The 15,353-nt window shown below is 32.3% G+C and overlaps 1 protein-coding gene across 2 annotated transcripts in view; it reads right to left on the reverse strand.

Annotated features, from left to right (window-relative positions):
- The window catches only part of PLS1 (plastin 1), a 100,740-nt gene continuing 85,387 nt past the window's right edge, over nucleotides 1–15,353 (reverse strand). The window contains exons 11-16 of one of the 2 annotated variants that reach the window (XM_037525844.1): nucleotides 12,861–12,939; nucleotides 9,161–9,275; nucleotides 6,042–6,175; nucleotides 5,501–5,624; nucleotides 1,004–1,128; nucleotides 1–762 (exon numbers count right to left, since the gene is read on the reverse strand). In XM_037525844.1, coding sequence (XP_037381741.1) covers nucleotides 627–762; nucleotides 1,004–1,128; nucleotides 5,501–5,624; nucleotides 6,042–6,175; nucleotides 9,161–9,275; nucleotides 12,861–12,939 — 713 coding nt within the window. In that variant the 3' untranslated portion in view covers nucleotides 1–626. The remainder of the gene's footprint in view (nucleotides 763–1,003; nucleotides 1,129–5,500; nucleotides 5,625–6,041; nucleotides 6,176–9,160; nucleotides 9,276–12,860; nucleotides 12,940–15,353) is intronic. The other variant, XM_054700761.1, reaches the window with a different exon arrangement.

Raw genomic sequence — 15,353 nt, forward strand, 5'->3', positions numbered from 1 at the left:
AGTCTCACTGCAGTCAAAATTAAATTTTAAGTAAAAAGCAACTACTTCACTTTTAAGGAAAAAATTCATGTAATTTTGGGGTTGAGTTCTCATATATGAAAAAGTTTAATGTTAATGAATAATATTTGTCACAAATTTTAGATAATATAGAAATTTACAGAAAAGTTAAAGTTTTAGGCCACTTTATATAAAGGAAAGTAAAAAGTTTAAAGTAGATTATGACTGTGAATACATTTATGATCTAAATTAACACACACACAAAATCAAAACACCTTTCACAGTAGGACTTGAAAAAATTTTTGTACTGATCTTTTTTGAACCATGAAAAAGAATGAATTAGTCTTGTTTTAATGAGAATTCGAGGAAAGAAAAATAATTTAATCATGAAATATCAGCTTTACAATGAACATTATATTACCAGCATCAATTTCTAAATTAACTGTATTATCCCAAAACGTTGACAATATTCTAACTAGCATGAGCAGAACACTGGATTCATTAATGAATTATGTAACTATTTTGAGTGTATAAAGAATCTCTGGTTTTATATTCATTACATTTCAGAATTCTGTAAACTGAGGCATTTGAAGTCTTTAATGTGGCAGAAAATCATATTAAATGGTTCATTATTTTATTTTGTTCAACCCTTTTCCCATTAAGCATGCAAACACCGTCATGACCATCTCTGGTTTCACTTCTACGAGATCATCAGGTAAGGCATATATCCGGGCACCGATCTTTCGAGCAACTGAAATGGCATATCTTGAAAAGATAAGAAAAATATCTTGGTATTTGTTACCTATTATGTTTTCACTTAATAAATTTAACAAAAGGGTGAAAATTGTGATAAGATTAACTGTACAATAAGGTTAAATTTATGTCTTTAAATCACGTTTCTTATACAAATTATACTTAAAAATACTAAAGACATAGTAACTTTACTTGAAAGGATTTGAAAGAATCAGTGAGCCAGTATGTTTTAATATAAACCACAAAGGCTTACTTAGCATTGTTCAGCTTGTCCTCATCAGATAAGTTTTCTCGCTTGATCATTTCTTGACGAATTGCATTTGGTGCAATGGCATCTATTAAATCTAGGACAGGTAAACTTGTGCTAATAGATTTGTCCTAGAAAATAAAGTTTAATAGTAATAAACATCTTTAAATGTTCATAAATAGCAGACTCTTCTGATCATAACTCTATAACTGAGTATAATTTATACATTTTTTAAACCGAACATTCAGCTTTTCTGCAAAAAGTATACATCGTGAACCGTTTGAAACATGCTTTTCCTTCAGTCTTTACAGAGATTACAGTGCACAGAGTTGTCGCCATTACCTGAGTAAGGAGTGTGGATATGACAATTCCTAAACAATGCTACTACAGTATCCATGCTGTAAAAAATAACTTTTGAGAGGGAACTGATGAATTGTAAATCAAGTTTTGCAAATTCTAGTAATATTATTTCTTAGACCCTGGATTCCTAAACTTTCACTTAATGTTTCTCAGAATATGAAATGAAAATAATAGTGGAAAGGAACTAACATTTCCAAACGCATTAATCTTGTTGCTTTACATACTTAGTGTTTAGTCCTACTAAGCCTGGTAATAAAGAAATAAAACTTCTTTTAAAGATGGAGAACATGAAGTCCTCAAAACCAATATTTGAACATGAACAGAACCAGTATTTGAAACCATGTTTGCCTGATTCTAATTCCCAAAATTCTCTCCATTTTTGAGATTACTTCCATGGCAGACTAAAAGTTTAATTGTCTAACTAAATTCTAGAGGGTCAGAGCAGTGTAGTTGGAATCAGAAACCCTGATCCAAAATGATTTTACCATTTACCAGTACTTGAACAAATTATTTGTTCTTTCTCTCAGGTTCATCATCTGCTCAGTGAACTTTCTACTCTTACTACTTTCCCCATCCTAACAACCTACATTTTTGCTCTATAACCATACCTCCCTCACAGAGACATGTCTTAGAGGAAAGCTGACTTTAACCACAAATCCAGGGGTGATCCTGAGTTACTCTAGGCCATGTATTCTCAATGTGGGTAAGGTCATAAACATTCTTTCATGCATAAAACACACAGTGCATCAGCAGACATACAATAATAGCTATGGTATTACAATTTTGGGGGTGTTTAAGAAGAAAATTGCTCCTTAGGGGAACAATAATAAAAAAAAGTTGGAAAACACTAGTCTAAGCCAGATAGCGTAACCCCAATAATTTAATTTAGGCCCAATTTAATTTCATGTGAACATTTTACTATTTAGGAAGAGATATGGGAAGTCAGTAACCCCTCTTCGTGAATGTAAATGAGAGAACGAGTTCTCTCTCAAGCTAGCAGCTATACTACAATTGAGAGGAGAACCAGCTGGGTCTCTGGGTTTCTCTTATACAGCATCTTTCCTTTTGGTTTCAAACATTTTAAATTGTGTTTCTGTTACTGAAGTCAAAAGTATCCTTTCCTAATCAGTAAAAATGAAAATGTGACAGGATTCTTGGATATATTAAGATAAAATAAGAGAAAGCATGTAATACAGCTCCCAGCCATATATAGATTCTTAATAAATATTTGATAAATTTGAAGCCATAAGAAAAAGAGTAACATGTTACTTTTAGAGGTCATCTATGAGCTACAACATTTTTTTTTAATTAACTTTAGAAAAATGTATATTCCTCATTATCAGGAATGTCCACCTTATGAAACTGATTTTTGGGAAGCAGTAGAAGTAGAGGTAAAAATAATTAAGGTCCCTAAATCTATCTGATGCTGGCAATATGGATTCTTTTGAAAGGTTGTTACACCTGTTTTCTCAATGTGTATTCTGCAGACCACCTACATGAAAATCATCTGGGACACATTGTAAAAGGAAATATTTATCTCTACACTGAAATTAATGAGTTAAGTTAGCTGTGAATGGTACCGGGAGTCTACATTTTAAAATAAGTTTTCTAGATGACTCTAATATACACCAATATACTTTCTAAAATTAAATATTTATGTCATTCTGTAACAAATTTGAAATTTCTATATGCTTAATTTTAATATATTTATATGATAATTAAAAACAAGTGTTTTATTTTGCTACATTTTGATTATTTACATGTGGATTTTTTTTTAAGTTTGGAAAAAAATGTTTTGCTCATTTCTTTTTTTCAAATTTACTGAGATTCAGTTGACAAAATTGTAAGATAGTCAAAGTGTACTTCTTGATGATCTTATATGCCTATACATTATGAAAAGTTTCTTCCCAACTTCCCTCCATGGATGGATGAAAACATCTGTCACCATTGCCATAATATATTTGTTGTGCATGAAAACATTTACGTTCTAGCAAATATCAACAATACAATACAATCAATACAATCAATACAATCAACTGTAGTTGCCATGTTATACACTAGATCCTCAGACATTAATCATCTTAGAGCTGAAAATTTAGGCCGTTTTGTGTTATTTTGAGTATTTGTTTACTTGGATTTAGGAAATAAGAATTTTTCTACTTATCTTTTTTTAGGGTTCACCTTGGGAAATGAGATGAATGAAAATTTAAGTCTCTAGAAATTGTATTGGTTACCTTATCTTCCTATGTCCAAAAAATAAGCCTATCTTCCAACTTCTCAGTTTTTTATATTATCAGTGAAGACATTTTACTTTATTTATTTTTGTAAAAAAGCTAGGGTGTAGGCAAGAGGTGAAGGGGGTGAAAAGATTCACCACAGACAGAGTGGGGTGCAGAACTGGTAGATTTACTGAAATACACTGCTAAGGGGAGCAGAGGGCAAGACAGGAGAGGTCTGCTGCACCATATGTGGGTTAGCTCCCAGGCAGGGAATCGAACTCAGGCCACAGTGGTAATAGAGCTGAGGCTTAACCCCTCAGTCACCAGGGAGGGCCCCATTTTACTTTTTGAAGGTGGCATAGGAGTATAGTAAGCCCTTAGTTTAGCCTCATTTTTCCTTTTCCTTTTCTTAAGTTAATCATAAAAAATTACTTAAGCAAAAAGAACTTCTAGAATCTTAAAGACAAATAAACTAGAATTTGGCTTGATTTTCAAGATAATGGACTGTATCATGTTTCTCTTAACTTGATATACATTACTATTAGAACACTCTATTCCATTCCATTTCACTTCCTGTCATTTTTTTTAAAATAAAAGGACAAAAACAGTGATGTGGCTGCTATCATCACATGATATCCTTTATATATTGGCAGTACCAATAGTGTGGCAAGTCCTCCCAGTTATTTGAGTCCTTAATATGTGCAAGATACAAATGAGCTCTTCACATTTTTTAATGTTTAACAATAAACCCAGAAAACAGATATTATTATTATCTCCATATTAAATATGGGAGAAATGAAGCATAGAGAAATTAATAACTTGCTCAAGGTCACACAGATACTATATGGTGAGTAAGAAGTAAATTCATGTTTATCTTCCAGAGGTGTGACTCAGCCGTTGATATATAGCTGCTAAGGTCTCTATAAACTGCATCTTATGTGCTCCCTACTCCCTTAGCTGATTTCCATGGAATTACTGATTCCGCAGACACTGATGTTTTCTTATTTGCTTCCTTTCCTAAATAGGGACTTCCCCAAGGGTATTATATAGCCACACTTTGGGACTTAGTTTTGGTAAAGTATAAAAGATTTAATTGATTAATTTCTAACATTTCTTCTGCTCTATAATGTTGTTAAACATAGTAAGCAAAGGCAAAAATAAGAAAGAAAGAAGGGTAGAAAACTCAGGACAGTTTAGGGTTTTATATGTTTGTAATCTTATTTCACTAAAGGATACTATTTTACTGTTGATTTTTCACATATAATAAAAATCACAAACACAAAGTTCACTGAATGAATGTGTACAAGCAGACATGCTTATTTGTAGCTAACATCAGCTTGCATGCAAAAGCAAAACACAATGGAAATGCATGAAAATTAGTGGGTATGTATGTGCAGATTACATTTTGAGTGCTTTATGAATCATCCACAAATGCTTGGAAGTGAGTGTTAAGTGCCATTATGAAGCCAGATGAGAAGATATTTTTTCCTACCAGTTTTCTCAATTCCCACTTGAATCGGTTTGGTTGGCTCTGTTATGCCTTGGAAATGATGTCAATACAATTCTGAGACTGCTGATAGGGAGCACAAAACATTATAGGTCCTATATAAACAATGACTTTATGTTTTTCATTTGACAATTGGGTTTTTTGGCTCTATGCTATTTTTGTTAAGATTAGATTACCAAAGTCTGATAATAATTAACCTGCATTTAGATTCAGTAGGACAATCAATAAAAAATACAAGAATTCAAACTGAGTATTTTTGTTTTACACATGCAAATAATTAGTATGCCTAAGCTCATAACTTGAGTGTTTCTGAGACTTAACATTGTAATTCCAAACCCAAACCAATGTTGTTCTGAATAAAAATTCCTTCCTAACTAAATGTTGTACTAAAAATAGTTTTAAATAACTTTTGATTACCTTGAAGCTGGAAATAGAAGTCTTTTTGTTTGCATGTTTAAGAGTCTGGTTAACCCAATTAATAATAATGTCATCATTTACTTTTTCACCCTCTCCAAGATCTGATAACACATTCAATGTGTATCTGTAACAGAAAAGATGTATATTTGAGACAGAAAGGGGGGAAATTTGCTCACACATCACTTATATTAGTATTCAGATAAATATTTAAAAAACACTTCAGTTCTAACAAATATTTCTAATTTTAGTCTGGCATTTGAACTTGATTACATTCCAGTTACAAAGCTTAGAAACAAAAACTACTGTATGGTATTTTTAAAAAATAAAACAACTTATAAAGCAGCTTTTAAGCAGCATTAATAAAAATGATTGTGTTTCTAGAGACTGACCCACTTTTAAAATAAAGTGTAATTTATAAAAAATACACTATCAACAGTAAATCATTTAAAAATTAATATTTTGCATTGTATATGCATTGTATATATCTCAAATGACTTGTTGAAGGAAACTGATAGCATTGCTATAAATGTATGTTTTTTACCTTCTCATCAGCTGCCATACCAATGCCAGAGTAAGTGTGGCATTTCCTTCATTTAGGTCCTGCCCAGCAATGCCAACCAAGGAGAATTTGGCTGTATTCTTTCCAAGTTCCACAGCATAGTTACAATTTTCAATCTGTAAACAATAAGTAAAAGTTTGGATGCAAAAAAGATTTCAAAAAATACATCTTTTGAAAATGCCAATCTGGTTCACTCATCTGAAAAATAATCATTAACACCTTACATTTATATGCCAAATTCATTTTATAACATTAAGCAAATTTAAGGAAATTAAGGAAAATTAAGGAAATAATTATTCCCATTTTATAACTGAAGATATAAAGCACTGAGGTATTAACCTAGATAGAAAAACAACTGATTGGAAAGTTTTAAAATCCCCTCGTATTTTGAAAATTTAAGTGTCCCAGATTATACATCCAGTCAATGGCAAATCTGTGACTAAAAAACTGTTTCCTATATCCCATTAATAAAAGTAATAAGTCCTGTTTTTTACATTTAAAATGAAGGAATAGAGGTGAAATTACTTCAGTAAGAATTGAACTTCATCTTGAATGTTCTTACTGATCAGCCTTCAGTGTACTTTCTTCAATAAAGGTTTAACCTTAACTGTGCCAGCTGAAAATGGCCTATCCCTTTGCTGAGCTTCTGATAATGCCTATGCACCATCTTTTATGTATACTTCTATTTTATGTATTTCCTTTTGCAAACCCTAGCATAACTTCTTTTAAAGGACAAAAACTATCACTCATACAAATTTCTATCACACTCTCCCTCAATCCCAATTCAGGAACCAGCACAGTGTCCTGCTTAAAGTTAAAAATTGGGTGAATGAACACCAGATAAAATATTGACCTGCGTATTACACTTCCTAGGGACATACATAAGTCAAGTCCTTTCTCTGATACACCTTTTTTGGTTACCTTGACCTACATTGGGATTTATTATCTCCAATCATGTAGTACTATACTTCTTCTCAAAGGAGATATATATATATATATATATATATATATATATATATATATATATATACTGACTTACATATTTGAATTTTTTCCCTCTGTGAAATTGTAACATCTTGTAATTTTTTAATATCATTGGTAGTAAAAGTACTCACTAAATTCTTCTGGGAATAAAATACATATTTAGTTAAGAACAATGTTCCTCTTGATTCTCTTTCCCAAGTTACTTAAGATCTCATTGCAAAGTAATTTAATAAGAGATAGACAGATACATTGTTTGGTATAAGAATAAGAAAATATTTCCAGTAAAATGAGAAAGGAACCACAAATAAATGGGTATTGTTCTTCCAAAAAGAATCCAAATTGCCAAATGTCAGTTTGTTACAAATAAAAACTCATAAAGATCCTTTGAACCTGCTCTAACCTCTGCCTAATCCCCTAAGTTAAATAAAATCTTGAGGTTGTATTCATTTTTTAAATGCAAGACAAAATATTTCACAATTCTTTCATTTTCCTAGTAATCATAGATTTAGGTTGCCTAATAGAAATATGTTACAGAAATGCATAGAAAAAAATGGAATAGATTCCTAATTTATACAATGTAGCATCAAAGATCAGATTAAATAACAGTGTGCACAAGAGAGATAAATACCATCATGTTTTCCACTAACACCCATTTCAACAGGAGGATATTCTAGAAATATGATAGTCATTACTGTAAATGTATTACAGTGAAGGACCATTTAATTCATAGTTTGACCAAAATTTTTGAGGGGAATAATAGTGAGAAAGGAAGTCAGGAACACTAGGCTAGCAATGAAAGGGAAAAGAAATGGATCCCAGCACAGGGGAAAGTTATGTTCTATATTTTGGCACAACTAACTCCAAATTTGGCAAAATAGTTCTAAGGTCTGGCAAAATCTAGAGAAACTAGAATAGGAATAAGAAAAATTTGTAAGTTCTACATTCTTTTCCTTTAGAAAGCAAATAATCCTTATACAAAGGTATAAAGGAAACACAAAACCAAAGTTGAATATTAGAGCATCAAGTCAACAGAACAAATATGAATACCTCTTAGTGTTCATAGTTAGGTAGGTCACGGATACCCAAAATAGTGGGAAACAAGAACTTTTCTTTTTTTTTTTTTTAAATAATAGATTTTATTTTTATATTCCCCATACAACTGCAACCCCCCCATTTTGACCCCAGTCCCTCCCCTCCCACCCCCCACCCCCAAAAAGTGTCTCTGGTTCATAGTTTTTTGTTGCAAGAACTTTTCTTTACATTCACTGGCCAGATATTCTCCCACCAACTTTAGTCAATAACTGTACTGCTCAAAAACATTCAAAGGCTTCCCATTACTTAAAGTTTAAAATCCAAAGTCTTTAATCTGACATCCAATGCTCTCAACATCTGACTCCAGTCTGTATTCTGTATTCACTTTTACCTATCAGAATCCTCTATTGTAACCAAACAATTCTCCCCAATTCCCAGAAACACTTTTTGCTTTCCTATCACTATTGGTTTCCCTAGTCTTCAGCCCTCTCTAGTGTCCTTCTGATAAATTCTATCCATTTCTCAAAGTCTAACTCAAATACCATCTCTTGCATAAAGTCAGCCTGTGGTCTTTTTTACCTTAGGATTCATAATATTCATCTTTGCCCACTATGCTCTATGATAGTTGTTTGCATAGATATCTTATATCCCTTATTTCATCAGGATTCCTCAGAATGAATTCCATGTCTTTCAATATTTTAATATCCTGCATTATATTATATGGGTACATGGCTAATCAATAAGGATCTGTTGAAAAATATTAATGACGAACCAGTAAAGACTGGATATATTGTTGTGATTATAAAATAAGAATTCATTTATAATGCAACTCAAAGAAGATTAAGTACTAGAACCCGCTAATAACAAAAGCCACGGTTATATGTGGAGTATCACTGGGGGGAATGCCTTCATCTTTCTAAACATATATTAAAGCACACTAATAAAAGGGCTGTTAACCTTGATATATTTTTGGTTTGAATCAGAACTGTGGGGACACACTACACTTTACTAAGCTTTATGAAACTCTAAATCATGTTTCATATCAGAGCAATAATGGCATTAACTATGGTCACTATTTCACTCACCTTCTTCATGTTCCCTCCAAGAGCAGGATAAGGAGGTTTGTTGACATGGCTCCAGTTGACTGGCACGCGGATCATTTCATAGAGCTGAAAAATCACTAGAGCATCTGCAAGGTCACTACAACAACAAGAAAAAGAAGATGAAGGAGGGGGAAATAATGGTACCATCAAATTTTCTTCAGCACATTAGATTTGCACTGAAACACAACAGGGTCATTCAATGCTTAAAGGTCATATCATTTGACTCAGAACCTCCAACCTAGGAATCTGTCCAAAGTTTTTTTATAAAGATTTACAAAGACATATAAGACTATCCACTGACACAATATTTATACACATAGAAACAAACTAAATGCCAGCAAGTAATAAACTTTAATAAACTTTCCATGCTATGGACTTCCAGGCCAGCACAAGATTGATCTGTGTGTACTAACATTAAAAGCTTTACAAGACATATCAAGTTTTAAAAAGTGGCAGAAGACTGCATATAATTTATCATTCGTTAAATTTATTTTTAAAAATTAAGAATATTTAAAAACTTGTATCACATCTCTTTATGTCCACTGGTGTCTGCACAAGCACCTTCTCCTTTCCTTTTCCTAACAAACCTACCATTTTAGATATTAAATAAAATAAAAATAAAACCAATACTGTACTATGGACTGTTGATAGCAACTATCTCTATACAGGAAAAAGGAATATGGGGGTAAGGGAAGAATTTTTCTTATTTTATTCTACATATTTACACACTTCCTGAAACTTGTACAGTGTGAATGAGTTCATGTATTATTTATATAGACTTTTAAAGAATAATTACACAAAAATCACAACATCAACTCAATAGCAATTACTCATGTTAAATAATGGGGGTTAAGAGAAAGGAATTTATAAGCAACTAGAAATCTGTGAAGTAAGAATATTACTGGTTTGGATTAACAAAAAATTATTCCCATGTGTGAAGCTCAAAGTATGTCTATAGAATCTGTTTCAATCTTATATGCTAAGGACATAAAGCAATAGCAACTAATGTTAAAATTGCCAGCTCTGTCACATGGTATGTGGCTTTTCTCCCTAAATAGCTTGTCCACTAAGTTATGTTTTGCTAAGATTTGTATCAGAGTTACGCTGCAATATTGCATAGCAGTGAAAGGGGCTGGGCCATGTTTGAAAAATGGAGCAAGAAAGTCTTCTACTAAGGTAATTAAGAGCTGACCAGGTTATCTATAAGTACATGGAGAATATTGTATTTAAAAAAATAATTGCTGAACAAAGGTCCAGGAAAAAGACAAGACTTGCAGGCAAACCATAGATCTGAGGCATACAGCAGGGAAGGGGGAGGGGGAGGGGTCAAAGCGGGAGGGAAGAGCACAAGGGACTGGTGATGGTTCGTGGGTCCTAAGGTGGCTGGGGAAATTATGGGGACTTCAAATGAGTGGAGAAATAAAATACTTTATAAAAATCAACAACTATGAGGGCCTCCCTGGTGGCACAAGGGGTTAAGCACAGCACTGTGAAGCTATCCTTAGCCTCTGAAGCACAAGTTCGATCCCAGGCTGGCCAGGGAGCTACACACATGGTGCAGCAGACCTTGCCTGTCTCGCCCACTGCTCCCCTCAGCAGTTTATTTCAATCAGTCTGCCTGTTCTGTTCCCACTCTGTCTCTGGTGAATCCTCTCACCCACCCACCTTCCCCCCGCACCTCTGGTCTGTACCCCAGCTCTTGTATGCATAAATAAATAAATAAAAAATGAACAACTATGCAAGAAAATTTTAAAAAAGAATAACAAGTATTTGTATATGTTCTAGAATCTCAACTATTTCAAGAGTTTTCCTTTTTTACTCTCAGTGAAGTCATTCTCATTTCTACGTAGTATGGTATTATTATTCATGTTTTCAGCATCGGGAAACCGAGGCCCAGAAATCATTTCCAGAAAAATTCAAGATGCATTTAGAACCATCTTTTAATTGAAAAATTCTAGGACTAATTTAATAGTTCTTACAATATATTTAATAACTACTTTCAAAGAGAATTTTCATTTAAAGCCAATCTAAATTGCCCTAATCCTTGGTTTGTTTATACTGTAGATGGAAAACTCAGGGGTAGGTTAAAGACTATTATGCACACACAAATTTATAGACACCTGGTTCTGAAATCAACCAGAACTTTGGCTATTGTTTTCCTGTATCTGATAGTTCTTCTTAAAGTTATATTACTTTTGAGGATTTTCTCAATGCTCTCTCCCAAGAAAAGGGAACATTACATTCCTATTCCCAAGAAAAATTTACGCATGCCTAGAGTACTATGCTAGCATTTCAGGATCTATATAACCACAAATAATATTTAACTAAAAAAAAGGGTCCATTCTTTTCTCTGCCATCAACCATAAAGAACTCCAATGTTCTTAACATTCACAGAAAAGGAAGAAGCTACCATGACTCAACAAATCTTAACCCTCTAGTTTTAAATTTACTTTTTAATTCAAAAAGAAATAAATGCTCATTATAAAAAAATTTACATTACTAAGATTAAAAATATAAGTTTTCTCATTACCATCCACTCTATGTTGCATACAATTTGGTATGGTTCCCTCCAGATTTTTTAAAAACTCACATACATATATGTATACACACAATTTTTAATTATAAATGAGAGCACACAATCTATTATTTTTCTCTCTCAATTTATATTATAGACATTATTTCAAACTGATCCATAAAGATTTAATCCCTCCGAATCACCTGTATTTGAATCCTTTACTATCCAGAAACTGTAATGGGAATTTCAGTCTAAATGATGTACATGACGTCATTTAACTGGAATTTAAACACTCTTAAAGAGATTATCGAATGTGAATCTAATACATCCAAGTTAGTTATCATAATAAAGCAATATTTGTTTTAAATTTTAAAGATTATTTTGAATATACATCAAGGAGCAGAAATAACATTAAAAATCCTCCATCAGTGAACTTGGTCTTTTGTGGCATTAATCTTTAGTTCATATTTAAATCATAACGTCATTAATAATCACTAAGGTGTTTCCTTATATGTAAATTAATAATGGTTATTAATTATATTTTTTCCTAAAATAATACAATTAGCTAAAGTTGAGTTCTTTGCATTCTTTCAAGGCAGCCTGGTAGATTCTATAATAAAGAAGAAAGGTTTGTTTTCATCCACACCTAGAAAAACATTGTTAGCACTATAAGAGAGCATAGAAAATGACTCAGTAAATTATTTCCTTAGTCCTAACAGTGTTAATAATGTGTTGGCATTGTTCTGGGAAAACAAGTTATTTCTACAAGTGGGAAATAACACACACAACAAATTATAAGCTAATTGAGATTTTTGGTAAAAATGTACAAAAAGAATGTGACATAATGAAAAATACTGATACAAAAATTTATAGAATTAATGTTCTTCTGAGTTAAAATAATATATTTTCCCTAGCAATTATAAAAGGTTGTCTTTATCAAATTGCTTATTTACATCATCAAAAATTATAACTATCACATCCTCATCTTTTAAAATACTTTGCTTTTCATTTTAAAATCCATTATATTGCCAATCCTCAGCATTCTAAAAACCAAATTTTTGCTAAAATTTTGTGATCTTTAGAAAATGTTCTCATGTACACTTAACTACACTTTGAAACATGAAAAGTTGGACGCTGGCCATAGATAAAACACAGTAAAATATTTACCTGTATAAATGATTAATGTATGGGTTGACCCCCAAGGAATTCATCCAGTTTCGAAATGTTCTCTCTTCCTTGCTCTCTCCTAAAGTAGACACAAATTCACACTTATGATTCAGGACAAAAGGAAACAGGTAGTGTATTTTAAAACCATCTGGTGGATATAAACTGGCCATGCAAACTATACCATGATTCTTGTGACACAATCTTTTTTAGGGAAAAGGAAAAATATATTATTGGTAAAGTCCTTCCCACCATCTTAAAAAAAGTCCAGTTGCTCTAAAATTTCTCCATCTAGAGTTCCTTTCTTAGATGTCTGTGAACTAATGAGCCATAGGTTTCTGTCCATAAAAGTAACAGATAAATTTATGTGGCCAAATCTGTAGTTATTATAGGCAAATGATTGGCTAAAACTTAGCAACAAATCTTTCAGCAATACAGGAAATATTAGCACATTAAAAATAGAAAAGCTGGACCTTTCTCAAAGCAGAGCTTTTAAATTTGTCCAAATTATAGCTTTAGACGGGAAAGTTTCTCAGCACAGAAGCTTGCATTTTAATTCTACCAAACAACAAAGAAAGGGATAGGGGATTGCAGATAATAATAAAACAGGCAATGAAAGGATATAACTATATTAGAGGTTTCCTGAGTTTTGTTTTTTTCAAGAGTGTCACTACTGAAAATACAGAAGGGACACTGCCCCCACACAGGATTCTGAAAAACTGAAACATTTACAGCTGTCAACATTTGTAAACCACAGGCAGGTTAAGGTCACTCTCTAGATATTGGTTCATGTGGGATTCTGAGGACAATTTGGCAAATAAATCTATAAACATCTCAACTCCAGGGTCCCACTCCTAAAGAGGCATCCTTGCAGTCATCAGACTAAATGCTATAGATAGTATAAACATGCACACCCAGAACAGGACCCAAAATCTTACGAGACCTAACAGATTCTATTTTTTGGTGTGTCAACTGTTCAGGAAATAATATGCTCTACTGTTTTTTCGCATGGTTTTCAATGCTATTATCTAATAGCTTCTCCAGAATCTGTTTTAATTCTACTAATTACACAGCCATATAACTTTCTTGCTTAAATTTTGTTCCCTCTAGTCTGCATAAAAGGTAACTGATAGTCTGTTGTATATGCCACTACCACATTGTAATAAATATAAACATACTATTATCAACAGTTTGATGCATGTGACTTGGTTTTTACCTTTTAGTTGTTTTCTATTGAAATCTGCTATTTTGCTATAAATACAATTTTTTCCAGGAATTAGATGATTTTTATATTATTTCCATCTAGGAAAATCCAAATTGTGTTTTAAAATTACAAGCACTGTTAATGTAACAATGGTTTAATTTTTAATTGAAAAGAGTATCTAAATTAGGCTGAACCTAACAGTACAGTGAATAATATTTTTAAAAAATATTATTATTTAAAAATACTTGTATTTTGGTTGAGTTCTGAAGCTTTATAAGTTTCAGAGGTTCATATTTCTTTCTTTTTGGGGGGAACAGAAATGGCAGGTTTATTAAAGTATACTGCTAAGAGAAGCAGCGGGCAAGACAGGAGAGGTCTGCTGCTTCTTCCTACTGTTCTCAACTAATTACATAATTATTTAATTTTGATGCTTGGAAAGTAAAATCGATTCTATAAGTGAACATTTTTCTATCTAATGACATTTTATGTTGTTTTGGTAAATAAATGCTCAAAGCCAGGAACACTATGCATTTGTGCAAGAGTTATGAAAAAGCATTACAAAAACATATGTATATCAGATTAGAAATGTCTAGATTGCAGACAACTAAAGCAATCTTAGAAGTAAAATCTTAGTTGCTGATTTACAAGATAGAACTACAAAACACTCTCATTTGCAGGGTCAAACTGACATCTGCAATTGATACATTTCAGAAAATATGGTGCATATTTATAGTAGGCTACTAAGAAGAAATAAAATGAACATATATTTAATACTCACTAAGTGCTAAGTGATGTATTAAGTGCGACCCTCTTCCTAACCTGACCGTTACTGAGCACATATTGTATGCTAAACTCTTTCATTCAAGAAAGGTCATTTTAACTAACTTTCTAACTTTTTCAAAATAATTATTATTAGTCCCATTTTATAAGTGAGAAAACAAAGACTCACAGAAATCACTCAGATATTAAATGGCAGTATCATGATTTGAACAGTCTTTGTAATTCTGTGACCTATTACTTTCTATCGTCATATGTATTCTGAGATAGTCCCTTTATAGACTGCCACTTGGCTAATATTTGGCTCAATTTAATACAAAGGTTCGATACGGTCTTTAATTAAATGGACTTTTAATTTCCTTTAATTCCATGTAGATACAATTCTTTGCCAGTAGTACATACTAATATACGTATATAGAATGTGATAAGGCCAAGCTTCAAATTTCATTAAGAATTTATAAAACCACAAATTTACAGAGGAAAAAATTCCAATGACAAAGTTGAATACAATTTTG

This window comes from Talpa occidentalis, unplaced genomic scaffold, assembly GCF_014898055.3.
Source record: "Talpa occidentalis isolate TD23 unplaced genomic scaffold, MPIMG_talOcc4v2.1 talOcc4.4, whole genome shotgun sequence".
Classification (NCBI taxonomy): Eukaryota; Metazoa; Chordata; class Mammalia; order Eulipotyphla; family Talpidae; genus Talpa; species Talpa occidentalis.